This window comes from Citrus sinensis, chromosome 6, assembly GCF_022201045.2.
Source record: "Citrus sinensis cultivar Valencia sweet orange chromosome 6, DVS_A1.0, whole genome shotgun sequence".
NCBI classification, from domain to species: Eukaryota; Viridiplantae; Streptophyta; class Magnoliopsida; order Sapindales; family Rutaceae; genus Citrus; species Citrus sinensis.
Genome location: NC_068561.1, coordinates 23,355,196 through 23,370,631, shown reverse-complemented (window position 1 = coordinate 23,370,631; position 15,436 = coordinate 23,355,196). Strand labels below are relative to the sequence as shown.

Genomic DNA, 15,436 nt, shown 5'->3' with positions numbered 1-15,436 from the left:
TTTATTACTCTAGACTCTAACTCCAAAACTGAAATCACTCTCTTAAATCTCAATTCTCAATCATCTAAGATACTTTTTTGATGTATTCATTCTATATTCTTTTAGTTTTCTTTATCAAATACTAGAAAATGAATAAAATTTTCATAATATAAAATTTATTCCAATAAGTTTTATTTCAACATTCGTATCTTTTTTTTATTTAATTTTTAATTTGAATTTGATTTCAAATCTTCAACTCAATCAACCCAACCCGATAATTTAAGGGTTTCGTTAGATTGGGTTAAATATATTTATTTAATTGTATTGGGTTGAGTTATTCAATAATGGGTTGGGTTGGGTTTTCACAAACCCTATCCAACCAAACCCATGCCCACCCCTAATAAAATGTAACCCCTACTTATTTTAAAAGCTGTTGATAAAATAAAAATACTATAAACAAGCAGATTTTAAAAATTTTATTAATCGCTATTTTTATCAACATTTATAAAATACGTTTCAATTTCAATCTCAAAAAAGATGTTTTTATTTATTTGTAGTATATTCGTTAGATGTGATAAAAATACAGGGCTACAGAGAAAGCTACGTGTAGCGTTACTATTGGCTGAATAAAGCAAAAGGCAGAGCATTGAAACAGAACAGCAACCCTAACCCTAACCAAACCGCCTTGTGTTTGGGTATTTAACTCAAAGCCTCTCGCGCAAAATCTTTCAACCTCCCTTCTTCGCATTCTGTGTTGTGCCAACACTTGAATCGTGTGAGTGTTTGTTTTTTCTGCTCTTATTTTTTTATTTATAATAAATTGTTGTACTTGAAGAATGGTGAGGATGCTGCATCGGTTTAAATATATTTTATCTTATTGATCGATCGGGTTTTAGATATTGTTTATAATCAATGAGGATTGTTTTCGTTTGTTTTCTAATTTGAACGTTTAAAACTTCTTTATATTATTGTTTTTATTGGAATTTTTTTACTGGAAATTTTGGATTTGCAGAAGCAATCAGGAAGCTGATTGTTAAAAATTTTATTTTAAATTTATTATATTTGATTGGGTGCCGCTGAATCTGATGTTGATGTTTGCGGATTTGTGAAGTTTATTATTGTTATTATTTTTTAATAAGAGTTGTTAGTATGTCGGGGATTCAGAAAAGATTATAATAACGTTTTGTGTTTTTTTTTTAATTTCTGGTATTTTTTTTTTTAATTTCTGAATTTGCAGATTTCCATATATTAAGACTTTAGCCATTTGAATTTAATTTGTTATCTGTATGTATGTGTCTATATATATATATATATTGGCTTTTTTAATTAGACTCAAATTTATTTATTTCGAACTGAAAATATTAAGTTTGCAGCTGTTATGTGCTTGTTAGCACACGTTTGTTGATCTAGATTGTTTTATCTAAGTTACTGTGGATCATTTAGATGTTTTTAGCTGGATGACGGGTACTGTAAACCACATTTGTCTAGATTCTTGAATGATTCATTCCAGAATTTCAGTTTCACTGTTATTACAGTGAGTTGTTTGTTTAATATCTTTAAATTTTGAAGATAAGTGGCTTGGCTAGTCTGTCTGTTGAAGAACATTGCACTAGTCAATTTGATCTTAGTTTAGAGAATGCCGATTTGTTGATTTCATTGACCCTTTCTTGTTAATAATTTTCTGTGATTTTATTTCATTCTTGTTCATAACAACTAATTGTTCTTTTGCAATCTACAGATTTTCAAGGTGAAGCACGTCAACATTGAAGTTTCTTTTATGTCCATACAGGCCATTTCCTGTTTGGGATCGGTTGGGTTGCTTGGAGAATATTGTCCTTCATCCAGAAAAAAGATTAGACCTCTGTCTGAAAGATTTGGCTGTATGCATCTCGTGCCATTTCAGGAATACCCAGAAGAGTTTTGTGGTTGCAGTCACTGGCAACCTTTCCTAACCGCTGAACATTGTTGTTCTCTTGTGCAAGAAGTTTTAGAAGACAGCACTATTTCCTACGCTTGACATTTGTTCTGTTTCTTTGAGGTCAAGATGGCTTTGCTGAACATTGGTGCTGATAACCGGGGTGATGCCTTCTACCGGTATAAGATGCCTAAAATGATTACCAAAATTGAGGGCCGTGGGAATGGCATCAAGACAAATATTGTGAACATGGTTGATATTGCAAAGGCTTTAGCAAGGCCAGCTTCTTACACAACAAAATATTTCGGTTGTGAGCTTGGTGCACAATCTAAATTTGACGAGAAAACTGGTACTTCTCTTGTTAATGGATCTCATGATACTGCTAAGCTTGCAGGTCTTCTTGAGAACTTCATCAAGAAATATGTTCAGTGTTATGGTTGTGGAAACCCAGAAACTGAGATAATAATCACTAAAACTCAGATGATCCAACTGAAGTGTGCTGCTTGTGGTTTTGTGTCTGATGTTGATATGCGAGACAAGCTAAACACTTTCATTCTGAAGAACCCACCCGAGTCAAAAAAGGCCTCCAAAGGCAAGAAGGCAATGAGGAGGGCTGAGAAGGAGAGACTTAAGGAAGGTGAGGCAGCGGATGAGGAGTTGAAGAAAATAAAGAAAGAGGTCAAGAAGAAGGCTTCCTCTTCAAAGGATGGCACTACAAAAGCCACTTCCTCGAGGAGAAAGGCCAATGTTTCTGATGAGGACCACTCGTCACCACCACACGGTAAGGAAGAGGTTGATGATGATGTTCAATGGCAAACTGATACCTCACTAGAGGCAGCTCGTCAGCGCATCCAAGAGCAATTGAGTGCTGCGACGGCTGATATGGTTATGCTCTCTACGGATGAGTCAGAGAATAAGGCTAAAGCAACCAGTAAAGCAGTTAGTAGTCCAAAAGGTTCCCATGCTGAGAATGGGAACTCACAGTCCCACGAAAATCTTGTTGATGAGTTGAAAGCAAATCTGCAGAAAAGTATTACTGGGATGCAATTGCAAACTATTCTGGGATCTCTCTCTGGATCTGCTCAGGAAAAGATGACTGCGCTGTTTGAGGCACTTTTTAATGGCGTTGAGAAAGGATTTTCCAAGGAAGTTGTCAAGAAGAAGAACTTCCTTGGTGCTGCTGTTGCTGAGGATGAGGGTTTGCAGTTGCTTCTGCTCCGAGCAATTGAGGCATTCTGTGGGAAGTCAAGCTCATATGCGACAAAGGAAGTGGCTTTGGTTCTGAAGGCTCTGTATGACTCTGATGTGTTGGAGGAAGAGTATATAGTGCAATGGTATCAAGAGGGGCTGAAAGGAGGCAGCAAAAACTCCCAGATTTGGAAAAATGCCAAGCCTTTTATCGAGTGGCTTCAGAGTGCTGAGTCGGAATCTGAAGAGTAATGAGTGAATTTTTCTTTTTTGCAGGATCCTGTTTTGCCATTTGGTGGAGTGAATAAAGAGACAGTTTGGTGGTTTTATTCTAGTTATTACTGCAAACTGGTGTGAATAAAGAGTCTTGTTTGGTTGTTTTATTCTAGCGACTACTATAAACTTTTGACAGTGTGTGTTGTTTTATTCTAGTCATTACTGCAAAGTTGATTGTGTGTTATTATGTGCCGTAGTAGCTTGAATTATTGTATTCGTGTTTTTAAAGTCTTTTGCTGGCTGTTGTGTGTTTATTTCTGTAGGATTTGAGTTCTTAAAGGGGGTGTTTATACTTGTTGCAAGGTATAGAAAGTGCAATTCTTTGGTCTGAACTATTCTATTTGTTGTGTTATTATTTTTGCAAAGTCGATTGTGTGTTATTATGTGCTGTAGTAGCTTGAATTATTCTATTTGTGTTTTTTAAAGTCTTTTGCCGGCTGTTGTGTGTGTTTATTTCGGTAGGATTTGAGTTCTTAAAGGGGGTGTTTATACTTGTTGCGAGGTATAGAAAGTGCAATTCTTTGGTCTGTCTTTGTGCTCCTTCTCAGTAGCAGACATAGATCTTAAGATGTAAAGAACACTTAAAAATCCATTAACAGAAGTTATATATAAAACTAACGGCAAGCATTTGAGGAGAGGAATTGACTTTATAGAAAAAAAAATCCTAAATGAAATCCTAAAATTTTGATTCTTATATTCCCTCTTTCGCAAGACCCTCGTAGCCGACTGCCATCGCAATTTTTGGAATTCATGAGAATATACACATTTCACTATCGCACCGTTCTATCAGACTTAATCTGAAGATCAAATGATGATTTAATGTTATTACCAAGCAAAGCTGATCGTGCTTACTGAAGTGAGTTTTTCTGTACACTATATATATGTTCAACTGCTTGGTTCCTTCTTGGTCACACTTGTCTGCAACAGTCATCCAGCATGAACAAAACGTGGTCGGGTGTGCTGCTGTTGTGGCAACTCGTTTTCTTCATCTGATGTAACGAGGGCGAAGCGAGTATCCTAGTGCAAAGGAAAACAAAAAAGGGATTCACCCCTTGTTTCAGCAGTATCAGAAACAAGTCTTGTAGTCGAAGGATTATCAAAGCATCAAAAATCAAATACAAGAACATCATAACTAAGCATCCACTGTATGCCTGGGGATCATGAGGTCGCTTCACACAATGTAACATCATTGTTTCAAATTGAAAAGAGGGACAAGGAGAAAAGAGTAAGTGTTAACGGCCATCAGAAGGAGTATTAAAGCCAGATTGAGTTATTCAATCAAAATATATGAGGTTAAAAGAATAGTTGAGTACAAGAGGACGTGTGCATAGAAGATTTAGAACTAGAAAGGTAGGATAAACAAATGCTGGTACTTTGATGCTTCGTCTAATGGTGCAAGAGAATTCTACCAGATTAGAAGGATTTTCTAACTGCATTATTCAAAGTTAATAATTAACCTGTTGGTGTCGACGGCGTTGGATAGCAGTGAATGCTTTGACCATGACATAAATAGGCAGCAGAATACCAATGGTTCTCAGGATCAGTAACTGAAAAGGAACCACAAACCTATTATTTCAGCATGCTAAAATAACATCATCATCCTTCCACATACCCCTAACCCTAACATTTTTTTTTTTTGGAAGTATAAATGGTTTGCCTGCTGGTCTTACCGTGAATAATGTCAAGGAATATTCTCCAGCTCCACTAATTATGATTGGAAGTGTGTGGCGTAATACCAGGAGAACCATAAACTGCATAAAATGTAAACAAGCCTAGTTATAAAATTGTAGATTTATAAATCATCGTTCGAATATCATAGATCAAGAAACATTTTAATAGATACCAAACTGCGGACACCAAAGAGAGTCAGAGAGAGATGTACAGTTATAGCAACAATACGGCAGCATATGAGGCTTCTAGAACTGGGAGTGTAATATTCATCAAAATCAGAATCCAGAAATTCCCGTTCACCAGTAACCATGGTTATTAATTGGGGGTTATGATGCAGGTCCCTTCCGGAAATCTCCCAATTTGCCCTAAATTAGTAACCCGCAAAGGTTACATGACATGAGAATCGTCAAAGTGAAGAAAATTGAAGTCTATGTCAACAAACCTTTATGAGGGGTTAGAGTCATACCTGAAGTTACCACCATAACGGAAGAGAGGAGGAGGTGCTGTATAACCAGGGTTGTATTGCTGCACATTCAAAATAAAAAAAGCTATAGACTATTTTCTTCCAGAATTGATGAAAATGTAAGTCACTAACAATGATCAATTTACAGATACGAAAACAGGTTAATTTAAGAATGTTGCACCTCACGGCAAATCTCACAGGTTGTATCACCCTTCTCGTTGCACCATCTCTGAACACACTTGCGGTGGGCATACTGAAAACAGTCAATCTCATTAGAACTAATTGAAACCAAGAAAATTACAAGCGCAAAAGAACCAAGATAAGGGCTATGGTATTATTACAATCTCCTACAACAGTTGGAGCTTAAACATAAAATACGAAATGAATAATCCGGAGTAAAAAAAAAATATCTGAGTTTCATGGAATTCTAAGTTTCCAAGTTAAGACATGGAACAACCATCTATTTAATTATACTACTTATTGACTTGATTAAACTGCATGCAGTTTTAATCAAAGCATCAAAGACAGTAAACAAAGAGCTTATAACAACACAAACAAGCATGATACCTTCTAACAACCTGTACTACAGTGAAATTTAACCTGAAGAATCAATTACACATACAACATAACAGACCTTCAAACTGCCACAGCAAGAACATGGTATCTCCATGTTTGAGTCTTCATCCTCCTCATGGCAAATCCTACACTCAACTAATTTACTTGGAGAAGAACCAATACTCTTGTCCATCCTGTGGGTAGAAAATTCAGCAGTCCTATCGTCTTTTGCTGAGGGTGTGGCTTGCTGCGATCGGTTTCCACTCTCAATAGCAGCTTCAATGGTAGACTCAGTTAGCAACCGATCCACCAGCAACACAAAATGATCCCCCATCCTTCAGAAACAAAAGAAAATGGTTCACAAAAAAGGTTAAAAGAAGCACAATAGTACTAGTTCTAAGCCAAATCTTGTTGCACTTGACAAGAAATGCAAATAGAATCCTGAAATTCACTGAGCTGTTGGGGTGGACCAAACCAGAAAGCAGAGTAGAAGTACCTCCGTTATAGTTGAGAGAAAAGATGAATCTGCAATCAAATGCATTTTGTCAGCATAAAATATGCATAAAAGGCCACTAATAATTATAATAATAATAATAAAATGTCTCAAGTCTATTATTTTTCTTACTCCGTAAAAATAGTTTTATGCCCCATTCTTTTCTAGGCAACAAAAACGCAGAAAATAAATAAAGGAATGAACCACCATTAAGAAAGTACTCTTCCAAAAATAAAACCCAACAAGCACTGCAAGAGGATTAGAAGTGTCCCCCCGAAAGAAAGGAAAAAAAAAAGGAAAAAAAAATCAGAAGACGGGCGGTAGTTTAAACCCAGAATTTATTTTATTTTTATTATTCAAAATGAATGGTCAGCAGTGAATAGAGCAATGCTCAAGCTTCATAAAAAATCAACACATGAACAACAAAAGAAAGCAAACTTTAGGTAAATGCGGCCAAGCATTGTACAGAATAAAAACTGAGAAAGGACAAAAGTAGAGGCACCTTTAACCTTTTCTATGGAAATAGGAAAACATTATAGATTTTGCCTCAAATACAAAATCCCAGAAAGCAAAAGCCCAAATATAATAAAAATAAACCCATAAACGAAATTAATGCGAAGTTAATGAACAGATAAGAAACAGAACTGTGAGAACTGAAGAATACAGAGAGAGAGAGAGAGCGCGAAAGAGGGCCATGCTAATGCTTTTAAAAATGCGTCACCTTTGACAAATGAATGAATGCATCACGCACGCAATTATTCAATGAAGTAATGGGAAATGCAAAATGTGTGAGATTAACATGTGACGAGTATTTATTAATGGGAAAAAGAAAGAGAGGGAGCTTACAAGAATGGAAATGGGGTTTTCTCAGAGAGAAGCAAAGCAAAGCATTAAAAAAAAAAAAAAAAAGAAGAAGCTTTTCTTTTGCCTTTCTGCTTTGTTTTGTTTGCTGTGGTGTGTTTTCTCGAATGAAGCAAGAGATTGAGTGTATGTGTGTTTCCTCCTCCTCCTTGTTTTTAATTATTATTAATAATATTTCATCCAAAAAAAGAGAGAAGAACGAAATTAAAACAAATAGAAACAAAAACGGTACATATTTTTTGTTTTCTCTGTAACAACATACAGGTAACATGACAGAGTCCACAGAGGAGGAAAGTTCAAGTTTTATTAGAGAGAAGACTGAAGAGAGAGAGATTCTAACTAACGACAAATCCCACGTCCGCCACGAATCACGATTCCCTCCTTTACTTCGGCCCCAAATCCAATCCCCGTTCGCCTGTTTTTCCAATATTCTCCCAATTTTTTTTTTTTTTATACTTTCACCCATAACTTTAGTGATTTGATATTCTCCCCCTTTTTAGACTTTACCCATTCAAGTTTACTCCTTTACTTATGATTTATTATCTCGAGTAAAAATGTAAAATCGTCACTTGGCTTCAATTGGCTCTTTCCGAGTCCAGTTTCTTTAAGATTAATAGTCAATACGACCCATCTTATTGTTATATTACAATTTATGTTATATTGAGCTTTGGTTTTTTAAAAAAAGTTTGTATATAATAAAATCAATAAAATATCTCTAAATTTAGTTGCTCTGTAATTATTCTTAAATGTATTGTGAACTTCTTTTGAAAATTAATTCTGTAATTAGAATACATTGTTTACATGTCGGCCGATTTAATAAGAAAAACGAATAAATTAAAACAAGAATAATATCGTCGAACGTCAAGGTTAGTTTTGATATATTCAACATTTACATGTGTTGGGTCTATTTGCACAATCTTTCTCGAATCAAACTTGATATAAAAACTTTAATAACTAGATCCCTATTATTCGACGTGACCAGTTCTGCAAATCTCTATAGTGGATTTGATGATAGTTTCAACTCCTTTAATTGCTTCTGCCTTTAAAATTCCGCGCCAAAAAAACCACCCCATTATGCACGAAGTTCTCCATTTTTGGTCTGAAAATCGATGTCATGTTCCATTATAATTAATAATTATATGTCAACTCAACGTATTTTGTTTTGCTTGTATGGTAAATATGCGCCTTGCATAGATATATTTTAGGTAATTGATGAGCTAAGGACCCCATCAAATGTGAATTCTTGCCTTGTCATACTATCTTCAGACCATAGTTCTTGGTTTTTGTTGCCCGTGACATGAATTGGTGGTACTCGATTAATGGAGCACTATTCTGTCGGCAAATTAAGGTCTATGTTAGTGGAATCACACACTAAAAGCTACTTACAGATCATAGTTATGGGCTGAATAAGACGGCCCAAACCCATTACGGGGATTGACTGCCCTACGTACCACGTGGCCGCTTCTAGTTAGTGTGAGAAGCAAACCCTAACGCCGACCGCCTCTTGCTGATATTTAGGGCCCGTTTGGTATCGTTTTTGAATTAGTGTTTTCATTTTCATTTTCGGAGTACTGATGTAATACATGTTTGGTGGGCTGTAAAGAAATCCAGTTTTAATGGCAATGTAGCAATCTGCAGAAGCTGAGACAGTTAATTGGGGTCTGGAAATTGCAAAAAATGCAGCATGTGTCCCTCTAATTGTAGAGTCTGATTGCAGTTTCTATGTGGCATGACTACACATGTAATGCATAATGTCTATGTTAGTGGAATCACACACTCAAAGCTACTTACAGATCATAGTTATGGGCTGAATAAGACGGCCCAAACCCATTACGGGGATTGACTGCCCTACATACCACGTGGCCGCTTCTAGTTAGTGTGAGAAGCAAACCCTAACGCCGACCGCCTCTTGCTGATATTTATAGTCTCTGCGGCCTATCTAAGTTCGTTGTTTCTTTAACCGGAAGGCCCAACCCATTTCGTGACCCGAGTCCCGGTTCCGAAACCCACTTAGGGTTTATATTTATTTCAGAACCAATTCGTTTCTCCCTAAGTTTGCTTTTTGCCTTTGTTGTTTAAAAGCTCTCTTTGAATATCAATCAATTCAGGTACTCTTTGCTCTACTCCTTCGTTGATTTTGCTTTCGGTAATTATTCATTATGTGATCATTTAGGATTTGTGTATTTTTAGACTTGGTCAAATTTGTGAAAGCTGGGAAAAAAAAAAGAGTGCAATTTTTAGATTCTAGGGATCAATTTTGAAACTAAGTTTGATTTTATTTGATTTTATTGTTTGTGTTCATTTGAGCTTTTCTGTTAATTGAATTCTGAAGGCTTGAAAAGCATAGGAGCAGCTGCGTTTGGTGACAGATAATTGGAATTGAGCTATCGTTTTAACTGGAGTTTGATATATAAGTGTTCTATAATATTTTGATTCCATTATTCTGATATTAAATTTCAATTCACTACTTTTTTAAATGTAAGGGATACTGTTTTATCTGAATAGCTTGATATTGAAAAAGGAATATGCATGATTCATTTTTTCCCTTCCTGAGCCATAAGTATTTAGTTCTACCGTGTTTGCCACCTCCTATTTGTATTCTTCACTCATAGATAGTAACCTATATTCCTATCACAGCTGTATCTTAAAACTGGTTAAACTCCCTTGAGATATTTGTGGTAGAATGTTGTCTATGTTATTTTGTTGTTTTATAGGTTAACAAACTGAAATAGTTGGTTTGCTTTATCTTTCATTGGTAGGATCATCACCATGGCCCAAGATGCTGGTATGTTTACGGTTCCGCAAACTGTCGGCAGCGTTTTGTGCTGCAAATGTGGTATTCCAATGGCACCTAATGCTGCCAATATGTGCGTAGCGTGTCTGCGCTCTGAAGTTGACATCACAGAAGGTTTACAGAAGCATGTGATCATTAGTCATTGCCCAGAGTGTGATTGCTACTTGCAACCGCCAAGAACATGGATTAAAGCTCAATTAGAATCAAAGGAGCTCTTGACTTTTTGTGTAAAGAGACTCAAGAATTTGAATAGAGTTCGTTTAGTAAATGCAGAATTCATTTGGACTGAGCCTCACTCAAAGAGGATCAAGGTCAAGCTGAAAGTGCAGAAGGAGGTTCTTAATGGGGCGATTCTTGAGCAGTCATATGTTGTTGAGTATGTCCAGCAAGATCATATGTGTGATTCTTGTTCGAGAGTTCAAGCCAACCCTGACCAGTGGGTTGCTGCCGTGCAGCTGCGGCAGCATGTTACTCACAGGCGAACCTTCTTTTATTTAGAGCAACTGATTCTAAAGCATGATGCTGCTGCTCGGGCTATTAGAATCACGCAAATGGATCAAGGAATTGATTTCTTCTTTGGTAATAGAAGCCATGCTGTGAAATTTGTTGAATTTGTGGGTAAGGTTGCTCCAGTAAGAAGCCGCCATGACAAACAGCTTGTCTCTCATGATCCTAAGAGCAACAATTTCAATTATAAGTATACATTTTCAGTAGAGATCAGCCCCATTTGTCGTGAGGATTTAATATGTCTGCCTCCAAAAGTTGCAGTTAGTCTGGGAAATCTTGGTCCACTTGTTATCTGTATGAAAGTAACAAATAGCATTGCGTTGCTGGATCCATTTACTTTAAGACACTGTTTCTTGGATGCTGATCAATATTGGAGATCATCCTTCAAATCTTTGCTCACTAGCAGACAGCTTGTTGAGTATATTGTGTTAGATGTGGAGGTTGTTTCTTCTGAAGTAAATGTTGGTGGCTCAAAGTATGTTTTGGCTGATGCTCAAGTAGCTCGTGTGTCTGATTTCGGGAAGAATGATACCATTTTCTCAATAAGAACGCATCTAGGCCATCTTCTGAATCCTGGGGATTATGCTTTGGGTTATGATCTCTATTCGGCTAACAATAATGACATGGAACTGGACAAATACAAAGGTCTTGTACTACCCGAGACGATTTTGATAAAGAAGAGTTATGAAGAGAAGCGCCTGAGGAAGCGCGGCAAGCCTCGTTCATGGAAGCTCAAGTCCCTTGATATGGAGGTGGATGACTCTAAGGGTAGAACTGACCAGGAGAAGATGAATAAGGAGTATGAAGAGTTCTTGAGAGATTTGGAAGAGAACCCTGAGTTGAGGTTTAACGTATCACTGTACCGCAATAAAGATTACCAGCCATCAGAGATGGCTTCGGTGACTGATGGGGAGGATGTGCCCTCTGTTCCTCTGGATGAGTTACTCGCTGATCTTGACTTGAGTGATGATGGAGAGGGCGGTGATAGCATGAGAGAGTGAGTGTAACTTGTTTTTGTTCTGAATCATGTTTCAGTTATTGGAGAGTAGCATTGTACCATATCGTTTGCCCCTCAACATTTTTTTTTTTAATTTTTTGTTTTCATCCTGTTAAGTGGATTTTGGTTGCAACAACAAAAATGAAATATAAATTTTGTTGAGTTGTTTTTGTGATAGAAGACTGCAGCACTTTCAGTTGAAGAGGAGGGCTACAGTGTTACTTACCTGAAGGGATTTTTTTTTTCTTTTTTGGATTAAAATTAGAATACTCAAGGTTCTTCTACATGCTGCTGAAATCACCTCTTTGATTTCAATTGTGATACCATGATAAGTCTAAGTTGGTCCAATATCCTGTTGAACTTCATTTTAATTGTTCTGCAGTGGTAAAATCAGCATTCGGCCGTGACATGTATATATGTATGTTTGTAATGGGGCATGGCATACTCTATCAGCCTTCTTTTCCTTTCTACAAATGATCAGAACAACTCTCGCGGAAAAAAGGTAACAAATTGGAAATAGTTAAATTCTGTCTCTTACCTGTCAACTCTATACTACTAGTGCAAGAATGAAAAAAAGTTCTAAAACGCATGATAAAACATGGGATAGAATCTATATCAGTTTGTGGAATCTTTTTGTAAGATTCCTAGCTTCACTGCTTCTTCCATCGACAATGTTAATCTGAAATTCTGGTTCTCTGATTGCATCTACTATTTCTGGATATCATTTCGCTGCAAGATAGAATATGTAACTTGAAACAACTTTTAGCTGCGCACTAAAGAGAAATATAGCTGCAATGCGAGGACAAGCATGACAAATTATTCTGCGTGCATCTACGAATCCACTGTGAGCAAATGAGATATGGCAGTGATAATCCTGATAAAGACTTCTGCATATAGTTATAGCAATTTGATGAATCTGGTACGAGAAAGCATGACTGCCAGAATTGTGTGGGATCAATAATTCTTGCAGGCAGCAAAACTTATTGACATGAGCTGTAATCAAATTAAGCAGAAAGGTTGGGACAAACCTTAAGCATGAACAAGTAACAGCTTGAAGTAGATAATCAAATATATTGCAAGAGAGAATATGGCAAATACATGCTGCCAAAAAAGGAGTGCTGAAGCTTCACTGGCAGCATAAGCTCTCAAGTTTGCAATTGCTGCCAGCAAGATGGCGCTTGGTGTTGTGTACTGCAGAAATATCACAAACCGGTACAATTCATCACCTTGGACCAAGAAGTTCCATTTATCAGCCAAATAGATAACCCCAATTCCTATCAAAGGAAGCACCAGGAGCCTTGCAGTGACGATGCCAACAGTAGTTCTAATCCCAAGTTTAGATTCATTTGGTCCCTCAGTTAACATTCCTCCAAGAACTAGCATAACTGAAGGGACAGTTGCTTGTGCTACAATGTCTAAACTGTCTGTGATAAATCCAAGCGGAGCATCGCTGCCAACAGCAAAAGATTTGAGTCCAGGAATAATCCCAATGAGAATAGCAAAAAGAGAAGCAAACACTGGAGGCTGAAGAATTTGTCGAATCGGAGTGTGCTCAGCTACGATTCTGATCTTCTTAACCACCTTAAGCTCTGCCATGCACTTGACGGATTTGGGACTCGGAGGAGTTCCCTCTTCCATGGAGTCAAAATCTGGGATATTTGTTTGAGAAATGACTGGGATGCTGTTGAAAAGCCTGGCAATAAAAGGTTTCTTGCAATGCTCAGTTTCCTTATCCTCCAATCCTGGCCACTCGGCTTCAACAAGAAGGGGCCTACTGAGACCATTATCATCAGGCTCTTCTTCTTCTAACTCTTCAATCTCATGGACTATTACTTCTTCTTCTTCTTCTCCACCTTCAACTATCTCATAATACTCCAATGGAGGCTCCATCATATGATAAACAAGAGTGTAAACAAGAATGACATGAATCCATTGTGAAAATGAAACATATGCAACCCCTTTATCATAACATTCAGAACCAAAAGGATTATTGGTATTATTATGACAGACTGATGATACAACAGAAAGAGGAATGTAACCCGTGTTACCAAACGCCGTCATGATGATGGTAAACCGGAAGAACTGAGGCGGTGGCTGGCATATCAAAGTCACCGAGTACCCCAATACAGCACCAAGTGCAGTACTAACAACGACATTTACAGGAATGAACCACCAGAGGATAAAGTTCTTGAGACTAATCGATGAAACAAGATGATTGAGTATCAAGCAAGGTAAGAAGAGAACAAATACAAGTTTGCTGAGAATCCTGAAAGTTTCTTTTGGGACAAACTGGAATTTTGGGTGGGCAATAAGTGAACCAATTACTGCAATGGAAAGGAGTTTCAGTAATGGCAATACTGCATTGACCGCATCTGCTCCTCCAGAGTCCATGCTCCTATGCAATAGTGAACCAGGGAAAGGTTCCATAGATCAACAGGTTGAGTGTTTAATAGAAGTTAAAAGATTAAGAAATTGAGTGCGAAAGAGAAGAAAATGATTGATCTAAAAGTTGTGGCAATGTTTTTCATCGCTCAATGATTGTCATCATTTTACTATAATAATTTGAGTTCTAATCAAATCTAGCCTTAGCTGTTTTTTCTTTCATTTCTTTTTTTTCCCCCCAAAAAATCACGTGTATATGAATATTAGAATAAATATCTTTAAGTCTTTAACTGGCAGTTGATATATTGTTGGAAACCATGCATTTTTGTAGGGCGATTGACAAATGTGATGATAGCGTTGTTTTTTTTTTTTTTTTTTTTTGGCACTTTTCTTTTGCTCCTGAGAATTGGGAGCCAGAAATGTTTGCTAGAAAACACAAAATTAAACAACTAGATTTACTTCTTTTTGCTTTATTGTTGCTATTTCGAAATACATTATTTTTTAATTAAATTAAAATGATAAATTTGATTTTTTTAATCTAAAAAGGAAGATTAATTCTCGCCTCAACTCCATTTAAAAAAAACCAAAAAAAAAAAACACTTAATTGCATATACTTATGGTTCACTTACTCATTAGAAAAGAAGCTTTGTTAAAAATGGGGGGAAAAAATCAGCCAGTTTAACAGCTCCAAGTAAGAATCTGAAGCCTGAGATTTGTATTTTAGAAAATTTTCCAATTATATAATTTGCGATTAAAAAAAAAGCATGAATCACCTTTGTTAACTGATAAGATTAGAAAGTATTTAAAAAAAAAAATAGATATTTGCCCATCATTATCACAATAACTCAGAAGTCACGAACATTAATAATTCATTCATACAACCACTCACCGAACATCCTTGAATTTATAATGCACCAAGAAGCTGCAATTATTCAACTTCTGTACATATTTAACGTACCCATAAAAAATAAACAAATTCAATAACAGAGTTAATGCATTCACATCATTATCATTTTGCGGTGGCAAAAATAGACAAAATGACATTTAGGAATCACAAAATAATTCATATGATTATTGTTTTGTATCGGCTGTTAACATTCACTCATACAACCATACAAATCCTGTCCTGTTGTTCTTCAATCAAATCCAATGGCAAAACTATAATTTATGTCTATGAATCTGTAAATCTTGATTGTTGGTGTTGGTGACATTCAAATATAAAATTGACTTTTTTTTGGGGGGGAGGGGGGGGGGGGGGGGGGGGCCTTAAAAAAATAATTCATTTTTATTGATCAGTTAATGTCATTCGTGCGTGGAACATGAACAAATATTTAAATTCATTATAGCCACCTAAT

The 15,436-nt window shown here is 36.5% G+C and overlaps 4 protein-coding genes across 11 annotated transcripts; 2 read left to right on the top strand and 2 right to left on the bottom strand.

The window, feature by feature from the left end:
• Positions 1 to 586: 586 nt before the first annotated feature.
• LOC102616026 (eukaryotic translation initiation factor 5-like) lies at positions 587 to 3,542 on the top strand. The gene is made up of 2 exons (XM_006482108.4): positions 587 to 754; positions 1,718 to 3,542. The coding sequence occupies exon 2, from the start codon at positions 2,024 to 2,026 to the stop codon at positions 3,332 to 3,334; it is 1,311 nt and encodes a 436-aa protein (XP_006482171.1). The 5' UTR covers positions 587 to 754; positions 1,718 to 2,023; the 3' UTR covers positions 3,335 to 3,542.
• A 480-nt stretch (positions 3,543 to 4,022) lies between these two features.
• LOC102615152 (uncharacterized) lies at positions 4,023 to 7,904 on the bottom strand. 8 transcript variants are annotated; one of them, XM_052443210.1, is made up of 9 exons: positions 7,634 to 7,904; positions 6,544 to 6,572; positions 6,127 to 6,382; positions 5,674 to 5,745; positions 5,496 to 5,554; positions 5,202 to 5,394; positions 5,029 to 5,109; positions 4,816 to 4,905; positions 4,023 to 4,375 (listed from the first exon to the last, which is right to left on the bottom strand). In XM_052443210.1, the coding sequence occupies exons 3-9, from the start codon at positions 6,379 to 6,381 to the stop codon at positions 4,286 to 4,288; spliced, it is 840 nt and encodes a 279-aa protein (XP_052299170.1). In that variant the 5' UTR covers position 6,382; positions 6,544 to 6,572; positions 7,634 to 7,904; the 3' UTR covers positions 4,023 to 4,285. The 8 variants fall into 8 exon arrangements, with proteins under 8 accessions (XP_052299170.1, XP_024955689.1, XP_006482167.1 ...); XM_025099921.2 differs by having other exon boundaries at positions 7,664 to 7,904; XM_006482104.4 differs by having other exon boundaries at positions 7,387 to 7,903.
• Positions 7,905 to 9,324: 1,420 nt separating this feature from the next.
• LOC102628152 (uncharacterized) lies at positions 9,325 to 11,861 on the top strand. Its single transcript, XM_006482330.4, has 2 exons — positions 9,325 to 9,509; positions 10,161 to 11,861. Exon 2 carries the CDS (start codon positions 10,171 to 10,173, stop codon positions 11,701 to 11,703), a length of 1,533 nt encoding a protein of 510 aa, XP_006482393.2. The 5' UTR covers positions 9,325 to 9,509; positions 10,161 to 10,170; the 3' UTR covers positions 11,704 to 11,861.
• A 357-nt stretch (positions 11,862 to 12,218) lies between these two features.
• Positions 12,219 to 14,371, bottom strand: LOC102614845 (protein PIN-LIKES 2-like). The gene has a single exon (XM_025099869.2). The coding sequence runs from the start codon at positions 14,124 to 14,126 to the stop codon at positions 12,729 to 12,731; it is 1,398 nt and encodes a 465-aa protein (XP_024955637.1). The 5' UTR covers positions 14,127 to 14,371; the 3' UTR covers positions 12,219 to 12,728.
• Between the last annotated feature and the right edge of the window lie 1,065 nt (positions 14,372 to 15,436).